General features: G+C 42.4%; 1 protein-coding gene across 14 annotated transcripts in view; it reads left to right on the top strand.

The window, feature by feature from the left end:
• Nucleotides 1–18,851, top strand: part of LOC107271231 (mitogen-activated protein kinase-binding protein 1) — a 70,516-nt gene that overhangs the window by 19,195 nt on the left and 32,470 nt on the right. For 11 of the 14 annotated variants that reach the window (XM_025088856.1, XM_025088862.1, XM_015747057.2 and 8 more), the window contains exon 3: nucleotides 17,301–17,392. In XM_025088856.1, the coding sequence (XP_024944624.1) occupies nucleotides 17,301–17,392 (92 nt within the window). Of the gene's footprint in view, nucleotides 1–4,722; nucleotides 5,073–6,053; nucleotides 6,431–17,300; nucleotides 17,393–18,851 lie in introns of those variants that run through there. The other 3 variants (XM_015747004.2, XM_015746985.2, XM_025088883.1) reach the window with 3 other exon arrangements.

Below are 18,851 nucleotides of genomic sequence, written 5' to 3'. Positions count from 1 at the left end.
CCCACTTACATGACGTAATATCGTCTTCCGTGTATCCTATATCGCGTTTTGATTTATTGCCAATTAATTGGAATTATTGCGTTTTCTCATATCTCCATGTTCTAGTATATTTGCATGTTAATAACTCTTGCTTTTTAACGAAGCTATGGAAACGAGTCGTCGTTGTAAAATAAAAATTTCTCTTTGACAAGCCGGCGTGTCTTGCTGCACGCGCAACATTTCTCCAGCGCCGGCTGCGATCGTAAAACGAGTCAAGGAACAATCGCGCCACGGCTTCCTATTTAAAAGTCGCTCTATTTGCTTGCGCGAATCATTTAATAAGACCGTGCGAAACGCGAGAGAAGCCATTCTTGACTAATTAATATCAGGACTCGATGATCTTATCCGGTCCCAAGTAAATACTCTTGTCAAGTTTGCACCGGGTGTCTCTCTCGGTTAGAGACACTTTATAATTATGGGATACGACACTCGATCACGCGTCATCCTATCGATGGATCATTTTAATTGCCAGGATAACACCGGATACTTATGCATTATGCAATGGAATTCTTGGCGCTCTTGACGTCACCGATATGCTACCATTCTGGTGAACGCATCCCGGGACTCAGTCCGAAGGATCACCTGGATTGGACTCGGGGCTCTCGACTGATTCATGAGTTTCAAAGGAATCTTTAATTCGCTTTTTCTTGGCAGCATCATCCGTTGCATAAGATACCGTGAGATCGTTCATCCGTGCGTCGAGTGACAAGGAATTTCTAATAACCGCTGGTCGGTCGCAATTTGAAAACTTAAACCGTTACGGATATGCCTTTTCTCGATGGAAAGTTAAATGTCGCGTAAAATTTAACATAGTCATTTCTTACGAGCTGTACACACCTCGGAACATATTGCTTTGGTGTATTACAATTCCTTTCCTGGTATGTAATTAATAACGTGATCTCTCTGAGAAGATCTTGCCAGATCGACTTTGAACTGCGTATCGCGTTACCAACTGACCAGTCGGCCAACTAGACCTTCTAATACCGGTCTTAGGATTACGGTGCACTCGTTCAGTGTAGTTCATCGATACAACAGTGGGTTTAAAAATTGATTCAAAGAATTCCCCCTTCGTTATAAATATTTCACTGTATTCCATTACGTGCAGTTGTATAACGCTTGAACAAGAGAAAAAAATAAATTACGTGAATTGCTAAAAAATCTTTTAAATTTCCTTAGTACAGTCTTCCTACGGTTTAACTCTGAAACATCATACCTTGAATGTACTTTTCTATTCCTACCTTTGCTTTGTTATTGCTATTTGTTGTTATACCGTTATCTGCGCTGTCTATTTCCACGGATTACCTGTGTGACGTAATCGACGATAAAACAGTCTCGTATATCGATCATTCGTTCGAAGTCAATGTTACGGATCGGTCGGTATTAATGAAAACTGTTGGTAATTACATTAGAAACTACTTACCGACGGAGCCAAAGCTAAACACAATAGCAACGTCTAGCGCACTCTTCACTCTGCGTTAAGTAAATCCAGAACTAAGCGGGTCGGTATCACGAAGCATAGCCAGTATACATATACGTATGCCTTTTGACAGTTATTCCAACGTGTCGTTGCAGAAGCCAATAGTCTTCGGTGCGTCGACTCGTCGTGTGTTTCATTTTTTATCTCTTCAAAACTTTTTGGCGCACGCGATTCCCCGTCATCCTGTCAAGCTTTTCGCATTGAAATCGTAGCAATCGTCCATACGTATACCATGGCATAGCCAACAATATTCAGCCTTTAAAACCTTTAGGATCTGTTTTGTCTCTATTAGAGCACCAGCCACTCCTTCGTGCCTTTAGACATTTTTTAAAAATTTCTTTCTATCGTTTTCTCTTTTTTACTAACTTTTTTATTATGGTCCCATCCCTCTCATTATTTTATTTAGTGGCACCTCACTGCTATACCACGCGGATTTGCATACCATATAAGAAAACCCATGATGCAGTCTTCGCTCTCCTCCGTCGTCCTTGCTGCAACTTTACTAATCGGTGAGTCAGTGTCCTTTTGCAAAAGAGATCTGCGACGTTGAAAATTCGTATCCGCGCTCGAGAAATTTATGCTTAAGAAAGAAATGCGAAATCCGTGACATTGAGAAGCGTCCGTCGTAGGTGGATAACTTATGAATAATTTTATACGACATTCGGGATTGATACATACAACAAACATTAAAAACTGGTTCTCGAAGAACCTTCGAACGAAGAAATTCACGTTTTTCTTTCTCTCAATTCCTCTCGCGTGCGCGCGCACCGTATAGCACGTGGGTGCCAAAAAACGATTGTGTGCAAATTATACGTAGATGGGCACGTTCGCGAATTAACTGGTATATATAGGTATATAGACGAAGTACGAACCCAGCCGGCATATGCACTTTATCTTAATAATCATTTAGTCCTTGGGATATAATGGTGTCTGCAATTTTCGGGAATTAATTCATATCGCGTGATTTAATTTTTTTTTTTTCACTATCATTCCCTGCAATCATTCTCAAGTCCAAATACAGAATCCGTCGATCGCATACTTTTTCATCGTAAAATCAAGAAACTTAATCAGTAACGTGATAAAATAATTTGACAAAAATTTTTACCTTCATTCTCACCCTTTATCGGCTCCTTTATCAATCCTCCTTCTTTTACACATTGATCTACTTATTTTGAATGCTTGGCAAAGTTGACCGCATTTAGCGCTAACAACGTAAGCCGGTGCTTTTACTTTTTATCTTGAACTCCAATGGCGACCCGCTTTGGCAAGATAGACGACGCTGTACCTACTCTTGCGTTTCTAGCACGCACATAGTGTCGCCGCGATATCCTGTTGTACCTAACGGTACTGCATATTGATTGTTCTCGCCGAGCGGCCCGACGCTCACGTGAATTCAGCGCGAGTCCATTTTTTGAAACCTCAAATCCTTGTCTATCCAAATTCAAGATCCGATATCATCAGGATACGTATGGTCCCAAATTTTCCTTCGATAGCGTCATACACACGTATCTTTCTACTGTATGAGGAATCAACTTAAATTCCATTTTCTATCATTGCAGTGCCAACGTAGGTATCCGTCGGATACCTACGTACTACGTATCCGTACGTACTGTCCCTTATGACGTACCCCTAAGGGTTGATGAACCTTTCTGCTTACTTTTCAGCCAATTACATTAGGGCGTAGTGGTTATACTCAGCAACGATACGGCCACACCTTTGATTATAATTACCCACGTCTCACAGTCTCCTCTCCCTTCGAGCCAACGATTTTTCTTCATAAAACCTTCCCTCGACATGCCACCGGCCTAATACCCCGTCGACCAGCACAGTTCCTACATATCTTGACGATATTTCATCAAGCTCCTCTTTCCAAGCGACGACCATCAACTACCGCCGCAAGGAATCACACTGCTCAGGTACGAATATACAAAGGGACTGTGGTGTAGCCTGATGCAGCGACTGGTCAAGTAAAGATCGCCTTTCGCCAAAGGCGGCCGGCAACTACGATTTTCCAGCACCCGGAAATTGCACTCGTGTCAACATGACGTACGTAGGTAACGTGTGTACACTTGCGGTATACATATATACCTGCTATTGTCATTTTACGCGATACGGACAAATTTATTGTCAGCCGAGTCCTCCGATCGTCTCGAACCGATGGGACGATAGGCAGTTGATCCGTAGTCGGGAGTTCGTTGGAAAGATCCTCTTCTTGTGTATTACACTGGGGAGGGGTGAGGGGGGGGGGGAAGAAGACCCTGAAAACGCACCCTCCGACGTTCCTAAGTCCCTTCGGACGTTAAACCCTTTTCGGGAAGAACGAGGCAGGGTGAGTGTCAACCCTTCCTGAAACTTCAACAGTCTCGACGGGTGAATCGTTAATGGGATATTAACTTTACGCTCTCACATTTAACATATAACCGACGAAAAAGTAGAATTCGCGTCGGTCGTGAAAATATATTTACGACTTGTCGTATTGTTGCGCAATACAATAATACGATCGAGCGTATACATATATATACCACGAAGTCAAATAAATCACGATCATCGACTGGGACAAATGGGAGGAATCACGAAGGTCTCCGATTTGGAATGGGAATACCCGACAGTAATCCCCAGTGCCAGGAACAGCCGTCCATCCCTTGCGTATGACAAATTATAGCAATCTTTGATTATTCGCGATTTTCATTAATTGAATTAAATATTTATCGTCACGATAAATAATATGTAATAACTCACTCGCGTGGCCGTCACATGAAAACCGGTTATGTCAGAGTGAACGAGTAACTTCAGCATCCCACGTACGTCACTGGACCCACTTCGGATCCAAAGTAATCCTTACTCTCTCACTACCGTACTGTCGGTCCATTACAATTCGAACGAAGACACTTTGCCCTCCGTCTGATCCTTCCTGTCCTTGACAAATCGGATCAGCATGTCTCGCGCATACAGACTCCACTTCGTCTGTCTTGTTTCGTTAGGTTGAACTTTTTTTTTTACTTACTTTTCATCGTTTGGCAATTCGCGTAGAATCTCATGTTTCGGTAGCCAAAGCGATAGTCGCATTTATAAACACCGATTGGGAATGATTTGGCAGGTCGGACAAGGTATCTATATTCTCTCTCTCTCTCTCTCTCTCTATCTCCCACCGGAGAAGAAGAGAGTGGGGTACCTAGTGGATAGCTGGAGTGCGCACCTCAGTCTAGAGTTGGCCGTCCTCTCTCGCTGTCACTCTCCTATCTCTCGTTCGAGTCTCTCCTCGCGTTTTTCTTGTTATTATTGTTATGTTCGTCGCAATCTCCACGTGCCACTCTCGGACGTCTCTGTCGCACTAATTCCTTGCTTGTATCTATCTCTTTCTCTCTCTCTCTTTTTCCCTTGTCCGGCTGTCATTATCGGGAAACAAGGTACACAAGAGCGCTCGTCGATGGCAGCACGTACTTACGAAAACAGTGAACGAACTTGAGAACTTCGATTACATACGATCATTACGAACAGCGATGAAGTATTGTTTACTGGGACTAATAATAAAATTACATGGATATCTGGTTAAATGGTGATTAAAATATTTGTGCGGATTATACCCCTCGTATGTTTCTAGAAGATTTGGCTGAAGTGATTTTTATTGTTAATTAAATTTTTACAATCATTTTGCGTTCATATGGAATTTGCTTTTTTCGTTGTTGTTTACTAGTACGCGGTATAGGGAATGTTCGTTCGTGTACTTGATACCGGAACTCCTCTAAGACCTCAAAGCCATATCGAAGTTTACTGAGTTTTTGAATTGTACATAATGTCGTTACAAGTGTCCGCGAAGGACGTACTGCAATGAATATTTCAAGCGGTACGGGAGACGTGCTAAGAACTCGTCAACGCCTCGTATTATTAACATTCAAGCAGGAACACACTCGTCGTCGAATGACATAAGTCGGCAATATTTAAGATTGACGCCATCTCGTGCTCCCACTCGTGTTACGTGAAAGGATTGTTTTCAAAAGACGCAAAATACGTCTATCCCCTGTTTAACGCGAGCAGTACCACGTACAGTACAGTCTAATGCTCCGAAGTAATATTAATATCGATTTTTCATCGATCCCGATGTAAAAAATACAAATATTTTTTGCAACGGATATATATCTCGTCACCCGCACCAATTGTATGCTTTCCTTCCGTCCCCTCGGAGCTGCACCTATGACCACACGCGGACGCGCGTGATTTGAAATAAATTTTGATGAAAACAAAATTTTGAATAAAAAGTCAAAAAATTTTCACTTTTCACTCAAGAATATTCACTTCGACTTTGATCACCTGACAAGGTATTTAAAAAAAAAGTGCCCGTTCGGTTCAGCATACTACGTGATTTAGCTACGGTTCGTTAACGTTTACGTAACAGCTGCCTTCGTGTCTATGCCGAATAGATACCGTGTAGTTACGCGTGTGTCGATCATCCGCGGAAAGATCGTACGAAACGTGATGCTGCCATGGCTATTTCGATTGGTACAGTTTTATGTACGTTCTTCTTCTATTCGCTTTTCAGACTTCGTTAGCCGCTACGTTTAACTCGTCCTGCGTCTCTTTCGCTCTCTTTCTTCGGAGCACTCTCCCTCTCAACCCAACCGGAAGTGAATATCGACCCAAGAGTCGATCAGTCCTCAAGCTGTGTCGTCTTGTAACGAACTCCGAGTGCTGCCGATAGTCGCGTTCAGTGGCTGATTCGGGGAATGGATAATACCAAAGTGTGAGAATCAGGGAGATGGTAGTCGATTCGCCATGCGAGAGTAAAGGCGATCGCTTTAGAATTGAAAAGTGCGTGCGCGATACGAGAGGGGAAACTCGAGGTGTAAAATGGCGTTAATTGCACCGAGAAACAGTTCGCCAATTATACGGGACAAGGAGAACGTTCCTGCTTACGATGTGAGTATAGCTTTAGATGTTATTTGCATGATAAAGACGCTGGGTAAATATCGGTATATCTTTTTGAGAGAACAAAAAGTGTATTTAACGCATCGGAGTATATACTTGAGATCTTGAAGCTCGTTCGTTACGAGATATTTTGGCGGGAATATTGAAAAATATCTTTCATCCTACCGTATCACGAAATCGATGAATTATTGAATTTATTTATTCGCGTTATGCGTTCAATGTACAGCCAAGGATGTGATGTTACAACTTAATTAAATTTGTTAATTAAGCCTATGCGTTTTCACGCAACCTTCATCTGCACTGTGGTTGTGCGTTGGCGGCTATAACAGCTGGTACTTAAATAACGCGCATGTCTCGATGACTTAATGGTAGCATCTCACTCGCGTACTCCGGGGTACGGTATATACGGGATATACGGGAAGGAACAATTTCAGGGCACTGATTAATATTTACGAGCGATGATAAGAATACGCGCTATTAATCTCTCGGTACGTTTTATCGTGGTACGCGTATACGTATCCCAGGTATTACGCACGGTTCCTCGTGCGCACGCGATTCTATTACGCGCTACTCGTGCTTGTCTGTTTGTCGTTGGACGTGACTGTACCCACGAGGAATAATATTTTTAGCAAGTTTTATCTCTTGTCATTTTGGATAGGTACTTTTATTTGTTTTATTTATTTATTTTTTTCAATCAAACTCTCTCTCAACACTGCGTTTAACGTCAGTGCTCCATGCTAAATTCTACACGATTCTCCTTACGGAGTCCCAGCTACGTTGCTTTTCACTCGTTCGAGAAAGCGTTAGAGACTCGGATACGCAACGTTCTGGAGCGTGGTAGATCGTTACTTATGTATCAAGAGGTGTACGCTGGATGCCGAACATAAATACACAGTTACCTTGTACACGATAATTATATACGTCGGGACGTTTTTCAAGATTATTTCTGTGACGCAATTGTTTTACCTAGGGAATGCCTGTAGAATTTCTGGCTTGATGTTCGCATTTATCGAATTTCGTCAATTTCATGTATTACTGTTACTTTAGGTATATACATTATTGTGTAATCGGTAATGGGTGGAACCTGGACCAAGGTTGTTGGCACTGTTGCAAGGCCTGCAGTATGTTACATTTTTGAAAAATACCCTTCTTGAACAATATCCCCAAATCATTTGAGATTTTTATTGATTATACGTGAAACAGTCGATTATGATAAAATCGTCTTGATACATATATACATATATGTAAAGTATAAATAAGTAGGTCAATTAGGAAGTACCAATATGTACCTGCTGGGTTTTCATGTATGTATATCCAGCCAGATAGCTTTTGTGCAGGTTCGTGTCGGACGAGCATTTGTTGAAGGTGGCATAAGCTTGAGATATTGCTATCTTACTTAACCTACTATCACCGGCGCTGTACGCGTTACCGTTAGCGTTCCTGTGACGATCGCCGGTTCGCCCAGCAATAATGCGAAGAAATATCTTATACAGTGACTGTATATACAACTGCTAGAAAGTGATAATCATCTACATTGCACTTAACGCGTGGATAACGCCCACACGTTTTATGAAAATTCGGCCTAATGCGCGTGCCCTGTCGATATTTTTCGTCGTCCTCGCGAATCGGCATTCTTATGTTTTCAACCGAGAGATAGTCTCGAGGAACAGGAGTGAATTTATCGTGGAAATGTATTAATTGCGATTACGATTATCATTATCACAGCTGGTCTTGGCTGCTCGACACATTGTTGATTTTTCATTCGACCAAAACTTTCTATTGAACTTTTAATTATTCCTTTTAATCATTCCTTCTAATCAGACCTGCGCCCAGTCACTCGCAGACACACATATTTGTATCTTGCGCCTCGTAATGTTTAATTAATTAATTTCTCGACACGCTAGAAACGCATGCAGGCGTGTCACTCGTGCGCGTTACGTGTCTTTGGAGAAGTACATGTATGCTCGTCATTTTTAAATACCGATACGCGTCGTAACACCACATGTGTGACGTATGTGGAACTACGGTAGATGTATGGGACACGTATGTGTTGTATTTTGCCATGTGACTTACTATTACTCAAGTTGACATTAATTAGTCAAATAGGTCCGTAGGAGCATTTTTTCCAAAAATCTTTAAGATTCAGCCGGTACGTGTACCGTACCCTGCGGTCTATGCTAATTATTTTAGTGTAATTAACCCGTGAAAGGGTATCTTGTTAGGTACATATATGTATATAGAGATATCCTATATCGCCTTCCCGGATGCTATTTCCCATTAAGCATCACGTACCTACAACTCATCTTACCTTTGTTACTTCCTGATAAACGTTCGTATTTTCCGTATCCTCTGACCCTGTATAACTGTTGTCAATCAAAAGCTACTTTATACGTAATTACCGATATCACCATGCTAAAGAATGTCGATCGTTCGAATCACGTGTGTGAACCGTCGACAGCAGATTCGCGAATACTGGTCCAATCAGGATACACCGTTTACCATTGGATGCCCATAAATGGGAGAATCTTGGTAACAAATAGGATGGTCATACCGTCTAAGGCTGCTTTGCGTAAGTTAAGGCTGTTACGTGTTTCTTAATCAGACTTGCACTGTCGGCAGATTCTGTGGTTCTGTGTGTCTTATATACTAGACAGTAACACCTGTGACGTCATACGTGTGAAAATTGAATTTTTGTTTATTTTACCCAGGAAACTTTGGCTGGGTCGAAGACGAATGTACTTTTTGAAATTAAAAAAAAAAATGTTAATATTACGTACCAACAAGCTATATCTACTTTATGGGTAATCGATCGTGACGTGGTATCTGCAATTTACATTTTTTTTTTACCACGAGTCTGCTCGTCTCACTGTCGACTTTTATAAATCTGAAAAATGCAAGCGCGACCTACATTCAACGTGCGAAAAAAAATGTTTCCTCCTTCGAATATCAGCGTGATATACATACCCACGTGTTACTCCTGCTGCCTGTTACTAATGAGGTTGTAGCGATACGTTAGTCCAGCAGGACGTATGCATAGCTGCATTATAAAATTCCCTGCGCGTGCTTACACTTATATCTATGCGCCCGGGGGAACCTGAAATTCTTGTTTTTACGGGCATTCTTCTCACGGCTGACTTTTAAAGGAGGTTTTTTCGTACTTGCGATCTTACTGGTTCAGGCTTCACATTTAACTCCTGTACCGTATGCGGCGTAACAGAAGTCAAAACAAGGCTAACAAGCTAATACGCGCATTGCACGTTGTAATTACGAAATTTCTATCGTAGGCGAACGCCAGTTTTTCTATCCCGTAGAAATACGCCCGTAACCAGGAAACAGATGTAACGAGAGTCGTCACTTGGAAATGAACCCATGGGATATCGCGGCCCGGAAGACGATAATGGCGAGACAAATTTCGCGGGACTTCCCTTTGCTTCATGTATGTTTCTTGGCTATCTGGTATCGTATCTATATTACTGCATGTACAATCTGCGTCTGTCTATAGCTGTTCTCACGCTGCAGCCTCATTTCCGGATAGTTCGTCAATGGGCTGGGATATTCGGGTACTTAGATGATCGGTGTAATTATCTTAGATAAGCTCGCGGGACTCATTGTCGCGTTTCTCACGTAAAAGTGCGAATTGGCAATAGGTAATTATCCTGCGACGATATAACATACGTATATACCTACATATATTAGAAATTTCATTTAGCCGTATTTTTATATGAGATCCTTAGAAATCCTTTTGAGATCTGTTAATTAATTTCTGTATCGGAATATCGTTACGCTAGACTAGATAGGTACTTGGGGTATTAAGGGACTTATTTATTCCAACGATCCTCGATCGTTCGTTCCTCTGCACATAATTGTCCCCGAATCATTTCTAATGTTCGTGTCCCGTTCCTTTGGAATAATCAAGATTCTCTCGTGAACAGTCCTTGACTTATAATGAATTTATGATTTTACAAGGAAAAAATTGGTCCGCTCGTTAAAATATATCGATGTATATTTAACGGACGGGAAAATTGAGTTAAAAAATACTGCAAATATTACGGACAAGTATATCTTACAAATATTACATAGGTATATCCAGCATCCGCAGTGGTATTTAATATTAGCATTGCCGAGACTCATAATACACGTATTAAATGCCCGTACCGTAATTTCGAAATGCACCGCGCAATCCCGACGGCAGAGACATATGGGATGATCTCTAATAGCACGTATCCTACCTGCCATCGAGAATCTTGCATGTGATTATTAATTTAACCTTGGACGCGTCTAAGTACTTATACCTGCTACCTGCTGGGTGGTGAAGCTACGTGTATAGGCATTTAACTATATATGTATATACTTAGCAGACATTCGCGACGTATACCAGGGAGATCGTAAAACAGTCAGTGTAACCGTAACCGGGTGCGGCCTTTACGTGTTAACGTCGACGGAATTTGTTTGCTCGAAAGCGTCGAGTGCACAAACGAACCCAGTCTGTTGTTACTATTGCGCGTAGAAAGTTCATACCAATTTCCATGGAAACGAGAATGTCCCGGCGTGGGTATTTATCGTTGTACTGGGTTCCCGGTAAGGTTGGGAACTAAATTCTTTTGAATCTAATTTCCGTTATTTTTTATCGATCTTCGCATTGCGAATAGTCGATCTTCGTAAAATTGACGTCTCTTGCGCTTTGTTTCGAATCATTGCTCCGCGTATGTTTTTCTACCTCTGGATTTAGTGTGGGAAGTGAACGTTTGAGTAACAGCTGTTTTTGACGTATGATTTTCAGACGTTTGACACGTGGATCCTGATAATCGGGGTGGTTGTAGCTTGTGGTAAATCGGGAATTGGATATTGGTCGATGTTGAAGGGCTTAAGTTGGACTATTTTGGCACAGTATCCGGTCGCCATGATCGCTGGTTCATTGGTCCATGTAGTCGCTCTCCGAGACTCGGAATTGTCACGCTTGCTATCGTCCTTCCCAAATCGTTACTCTTCATTTCAATGTTCCTGGCGCATCTCCAACTGATTCTATTGTGTCTCGCGGAAATTGAGGGTGTTTCCTTGGTTTCCCTAGAATCCTCAACTGATTTATCGGCTATCGTCGTGTCTGCGATTCTCCCTGTGGCAGCGCTCAAATCGCAGAGTAGAGTCTTAGTAGATACGAGAAATACATATATTTAAAACTGTACCCAAAATCTTAAAAAAAAAAAAAAGTACTTCGTTCCTCATAACTCTCGAATGGATGGAATTTTTATTTTCTCCAATTTTTCTTCGCGCCATCGACGGCATTCAGTAACTCCTTTTTCTCAGCCAGAATCCGCGTTATCGCGAATGGAGCAAGAAAGTGCAAACCCACGCCTTATCGGACTTCCTTCTGTATATATTTCGTCTATATGTTTTCTCGCGCGTATGCATAATGCGTGGCCCACATACGGGCAATTTCACATGCGTAGCACTAAAATGTCGCAACTTCGCTATCATCGACGAAGAAATATCCTGGTATATAGGTAACGCGCAAGCACGTGGGTCGAAAATATTTTGGCCGAGTTGCACAATTTCTCGTGACGTTTTACTTACCGCTTTTGACATTAGTCATCCGTTTGGTAATACTAGAATTAAAATACGTGGGCAGTGCCCGAGAAGCAGTATCCTCGTTACACTCTCGCGCTTGAGCCAAAAATCATTTTGAAAATTACCCTTGAATATCCAAAGAAGTCTGAAACATTACTTCAGTATTGAGCCGTATCGATAATTCGTTATCGTAGAGAAGCTTCAGTCGAGCGAATTCCTACAGCCAGTTAATTACGTTAATTATGATTTCTATACTGAAATCCACTTGGGATAAAAAGGCCAAGAATGACCTCCGAGTCAATTGGACAAGACCCATCCCTTGATGCTGTTACAAATACTCCTTTTAGTCGCGAGTGACGTAACAACGCCTATCGCACAATTTTTTTCCTAAAAAATTACCTAATTTTCCACCTTTCAGCTAACTGTAAATAAATCTTTCTTTTCATCTTTAATAAAGCATCCGTCAGCATCCTCGAAGACCATTGAAAATCGAAACTCGTGTACAACGCTAATATACAAGCATGCATACAACGTTGTATCCTTTCATTCTTCTCATTGAGAATGACGATCCTTGCGCCATTACGTAAGACGCAGCAGGTATTATATGGAGAGACCTTGCTTCTACCAGCTAAGCCTTACGTCATTACTCTTGTATCGTTTATACCTGTTAGTCGATTACCTCTATCTCTTCGCTCGGTTTTACACCAGGCAGACGTATCGTTGTTCAAGTCGACGAGCCTCGGAAATAGAATTTTTGGTAATTGGAGCAAACGTAACGATGATTTACACGATATCCGGTACATCGCGATACGGCAATGGAGCGACAGAAATTTTAACATTCGCAATGTTCACATTTGTTCGCTTAAAGCAATCTCGAGGATGAATGCCACGTTCTTTTTGCACGCTCTACCAGAAAAATCAGCGGAACGTCGTGAAGGCGGTTACGAGTGTACCAAGCGTGCTTACGGCTATGTTCGCTTGACTTACCATCGTCGTTTCATTCCGTCTCGTACTACGTACGTTCTACCTTCTATTATTCCAACGAGAAATTTGTTTTTTTTTCTTTTTTTTTCGTCCAACTTTCCACAGAATTGCCCACCGAGTCTTTTATGGATCGCCATCTTTGGCATATGCCTACGCACGTGGAATGCATACGCGTGGCATTCTTTTCCTTTATTGAACTGCGGACCCGACTGCGTCTCTCATTTATGCTCTGCCATTACGCGTATGTTAACGAACGATCTATACGCTAGCTAGACGTGGCTATAGATATACTTCCCTGGTATATAATTTACCGGTGAATTAGATCGATCTGTCGATCGCAGTCGATAATATAAACAAGGTACATAAAGGTATGTACAACCGGCTGGAGTCAGTCATCCAGATGTTAATGATAATTTCGTCATTATACCGTAAGCAATTCGTACCACCGTACACGTAATCATTTTTGTACCAGTATTGTATAATTTTTTATCTCGAGATTCGGATAAAATGTTCACTCTTCGCTCTTCAGTCATGTAGGTCGTTAACGATTCACGTTCCCTTGTACCAATGACGCGAAATGAATGAACGCCTCGAATAATGGTTCGCGGAAACATTTAACGACAGGTAGAACCTCGTGCGTCCTACGTGCATAACGTTCGCCTATATAGTCGCGCGCGATAAAAAGACCGCGAATACGCGCATAAACACACAAGGACGACAGGGTGGAGCATCATCGCTAAAAATGACCAACCGGTTTCGAGTCGATCGCATTATTTGACTGTTAATTGACTGCGGTCTCGAGGAGCAAGGAGTCAACAACAATGTGGATTACTGTTGGGTATCGAGACGCGCTTCGTTTACTGGACTATTGGAAATGGGAAAATTGTTGTTTTTTTTTTTCCACTATCGAAACTAAATTTAACAACAATCCCGTAGGGTGTTGCGTAAGAAATTCTTAAGGATGAAAATTTTTGTGCGCAGGCGCGGATATACGAAGTTTTTACGAATTCCAACGACTTGCCGTCCTGCCTCCTCGAGATCGTCCCATGTAAATCGCTCATAGCTATGTGAACACGTGGGCACGCATGCCATGGATTTCTGTCTGGTGCTAACCTCCTGTACACGGGACGTCGGAAATGTGTCGCAACTTGTCGACGTAGTTCGCGCGCACCTCGTTACAAAACACGTGTGCCATGCGTGCCCACCATATGCTATATGCCATGTTATAGGATCGCGTGCATACATATACTATGTGTATATATCTGCACGTGTGCCCATACGTGCTAAAAGGGAATGAGGCTGCTGCGATGTCTTCTATAACCTGACTAACGTTAGCGTCTGATGTAAGTAGGTGGTTGCGCTCTGCACAAACGACACTGCATATGCATCTTTGATGCAAACGAATTGCGAGCTCGTGGGATTCCTATGCTAGTTATACTTGTTGCTGCTGTCATTCAGCTGCACCTGGTCAACAAGAGTTCCTATACCTTCATACCTTCGGCGTAGCTTGATTGCTGTTCAAGTGGGACGCTATGGAATCTGACGTTATACTGCTAGTAGTGTATGGATCGGTTGGATGGCCTTATGGTTGATTGGATGGATCGATGGATGGATGAGGTGGGCTTGTCTAAAATACCGGGCATTTTTGACCTCCCTTGTCCTTACGGAAGCTACTTTATATATTTAGATTTTGATGATTCATACAAATTTCCATACTGGAAATCCTGAATTGATAAACTTTTGTGTAAAACATTACTTTTGTACGTAATTTTAATGCTGTAAATAATTTTGAAATTCTCATTACGCCTTTATTACTCTGTCCTGTCCAAAAGGTCGAGTGATTTACTTTTATTTTTCATGCTATCGATTGAGACTCCGTGAGGAAGACTCGGTTATGTCATGGACGAGATTCCTTCTGTCGAAGATTCGCATTTATTTTTGCTTACCCACCAAGTCTCTTTTTTTTTTTTTGGGATGCCTGGTTCTCGACACTCAGCCATCCACTTCTGAATAAAGTTCGTCTTTTTTTTTTTTACGTAAGGAGAGAGTTTTCGAATGAGAGACTCGAGTCGTATTCGACAACCGTGTATACTATTACCGGAAACGCCCTTCTCATTGCCTTTCCCATTATTTCGATAAAAAAAAAAAAAAAAACTGCACTACTCGCCAATGTAATTTAAATATACGATCGCAAGTACTCCAACGCGCGAAGAATCTATTTCTTTCGGCAGTTCATTTCCATTATGGACTATTTATCTGTCTATTATATCCCAGTCGCTGCTACTGACGCACTTGCACGTATGTATTATTATTTATTAATAAGAGCTACCCGCCCACGTGCGCTTTGACCACGTATCAAATCAAACCTGACCAATCAGCCTGACATGTTCGATAAGTTACCGACTGCCCACGCAGCTTCTCGATCGGCACTGCTGCAGCGTCATTTCCGTCAAGAAATCTTTGCCCAGCATTCCCACTGTCGTATCGAGTTCAGCATGGATGCTTATAATAATTAACGAATCCATGATGCAACAAGCCTTATCTTCCTCCTCGAGGAAGCCTACTATACACCACATAATAGTTTCGTCTCATCCGATCGACCGGTTCCTCGACGCTTCTCGTCATCCAATAACTTTCTATCCTCGGATCGTCACTTCTCGCTGATTTAATCGACGTTTCTCTTTCTCATCTATCGCCGCTAGTCGCAACGCTGCATATTTATTCTTTTCGTCCAGCGAGCCTGTCGCCGCGTTCGCACTTACGGGGTGTCCTTGGTTCTGCGTTACAGTATCGGACGCAGAATGCAGAAGCCTGTCTTGCATTGCGCGTAACGCTGTAAATTTATAATCGTTGAACGTAGAACCCTGACTGCGCGGCACTGCGCATGCGCACTGGAGGTGCGTTCTAGCTCTGGAGGTTTGTCTGCGCGGAAGAACTTGCGATTAACGCACCGACGCTACTCCCGTGGCTCCAACGCATGCAGCGAGTGCTCGCAGCTGCGTTTGCTGAACTCGTTATCCTTTCTATGCAGCTGCTCTATTGGCTGCGGGGAAAACGCTACGAACACGACGCGTTCGAGCGGCTCGTAGAAAGCTACGGTTTTTTTTTATTTTTTTTTATTTTTTTTTTTCACCATCTCGAGGAACACCCACAAGACTTTGATCTTCCTCCTGACACGGAGATGTCAAGATGACGATGACTTTTCCATGAATGTTTTTTCACAGTGACGGTACTGGCAAAACGGTGGCTTATTGCCATTCGATGATCTTGCCAGAGAAAATGTGCTACGCCGCATTCTCAGCTGTTGGAGACTTTACGAGCGATTCTAGAGATTTCTCGGCCTGGATGGATATCCTGATCGATCGTTAAACCATCGAGTAGTTGAAATACATAGAAACGGTATCGGTTGAGTATAGTGTCCTTTTTTTGTTCCACGAGAAAAGACTCATTGAATCGTCGAATTTTTTGGAGTTACTATATGTACTTGGTGACTTTAGGGAAATGCTAGCAGATCGATTGTGGTAATGAGAATTCATGGTGATCCATCGATGATCGATACCAATCGGTTCACCGTGTATGCTAGTTCATTCGATCTGCAAAAATGAGCTGATTGGGAATTTCACTTCAGGTCACTCGACATTTTAAAACTCGATTTTACTCACCATCCACGTACCGCGTAGTGCGGGATACAAAGGAAGAGATACAATGTAAAAGGAACGAAAGAGTTATTATCAACGTGTTACTTGACGTTTTTAAGACGACGGTACGTCCTATGCAGTTTCTATGTAAATCTGCACGCGGAGAGATCGGTCTTGTACATTTTTTTTCGGTGATAAATACACCAGCTATTCTTCACGCTGCCTTAAGTGGTCATGGCTGTTTTCTCGTCAACCTGTACAACGCGGTGCAAAAAGACGACTGATGCTTAGAACAAGAAACTGGATTAACAAGATGCCTTACCAGATTACTTCGTGATTTACGTGTTTGTTCCCATTTTACCACTGGGACAGAATAACCGATAGTCATGAAAATCATTTTTCTCGAACCTCACAGAACGCTTTATCAGGCATCGGGTGTCCCGTGTGGACGCGACGTCAAAGAAATATCCACTTAGCCTCGTATCGTCAATTCGCACTGACTCCAGTTTAAAAATAATAATCCATACGGCTATTACCATAAATTTCGAAAGTTCGTTCAATCGGAACTTTGCGTTATCTCTGTGATCGTAAACTCAATCAGTCTTCGCCAAGTATCTTTTAGAATTGTAAAGAAAAGAACATATTCCGACGAAATCTCTCGGCTTTCGTTACAGATTAAGCTGGAACGTGTCCTGGGTGTAACCGTGTCGAGCAATGCAGCTTTGGACTGTGACACAACCAGCGAGCTGGTCGCATATCCTGCTGGGTGAGTACTGACCTACCTTAAAACCGGCAATTGTATTTTTTTCTCGAACGTCCTTCTTCAAATTTTCATTAAAAGATACGATCTCACCGATAGCGAAACAAAGAATCTCATTAGAGAGACAAAAGCGATGTAGAATTTTCTTATTTATTCGTTTCATCCGTCGTCGTCTACCTTTTCTACACTCGATTCGTCTTCTGTCACGGTTAAATGCCGCCGGCACAAGGAGTCAGGCCATTTGCTCTTCTCTCTTTGTCCGATATACCCACGTCAATGGAAGAATGGCGAAAGTGCGATTAAGAGATTAGTCCGTTTTAACGTCACGGTGAAAGAGCATTGATACACATACGTACGAGGCCGAGGGGAAATGTGGAGGGGGAGTCATCCTTCTGCCAGCCACGTTTGTCTTTACGTTCAGATACACATACGTATGTACGCTTAATTAGTTCAGTCCTCCTATCTCACGCGTATAACCATTTTTTCACCTATGCCACATACACGCTTCTCACAGGCGTAGATAACAAAGGTCGTAAAACTGTTGCCTAGATAAACGATTTCGAGAACGTACATATGTTTCGCATTCGAATCGAGTTCAGTTCGTCGTTCGATTGATCCGTTTGTCTGGCCGTTGGTCAGATCGGTAAACAACAAAGGACCTACTGTTAAATGGGTCAGAGAGAGGAGAACGGGCCAGAGATTCTGCGTTTCGTTCTCGAGCGCCACCAAGATCCGTGTTTATCGATAGGTCCATGATCGAAATGTCGAACAATCGATTTCGATCGATCTTCATCTTTTTGTATATGTGTAACGCCGCTATACTGGGTACGATATAATTACGAGGTTGTAAAATCGCGAGAATCACAGAGTCCGTATTGTTATGTCTGAATTATTTTATTACTGAAGATCGACGAACGTAAATTCTCGGGAAGATTGTAAAAGGCAACAGTCGTTACCTGGTACCGATTACAGTAGTTTCAGAGGAAATGGAAGTTGCCTACCATGCGCGAACGCACGTTGCGCTCTTGTGCATTGTGCGCATTTAGGTACGCACGTGGAAAGTACCCAGAAGTCGCGTGTGTAGTTCGCCATCTTTGGAATTAGTGGACTGCTGAGGTTGTTCGTCCGGGAAGGTGTGTGACGTTGAATGAATCATGTCGTTGTACCGTCACTTGCGAATTTCGAGATTACGTCACACTTTTTATTCTTTATTCAATTTGTACGAGAAATCGAATGGTAAATCTCTTTCATTGTGCCGATCCAACTGGTATGTATTATAGCATGATGCTCGTGGCATCTACGGTATTACACGTATCGATTACGGCACTGGGCATCTTTCCAGAGTTCCGTTATATTCGCACGTATTGCTCCGTTTGCTACACAGTAGGTCCACCTTATAGTGTACGTTGGCAGCCAAGCGAAAAGTTATTTCACTTTGGCTCGGACTGCTCGGTGGGGGGGGGGG

Source organism: Cephus cinctus, unplaced genomic scaffold (genome assembly GCF_000341935.2).
Source record: "Cephus cinctus unplaced genomic scaffold, Ccin1 Ccin1_scaffold0080, whole genome shotgun sequence".
Lineage (NCBI taxonomy): Eukaryota > Metazoa > Arthropoda > Insecta > Hymenoptera > Cephidae > Cephus > Cephus cinctus.
This window is presented reverse-complemented; position numbering and strand designations above follow the sequence as displayed.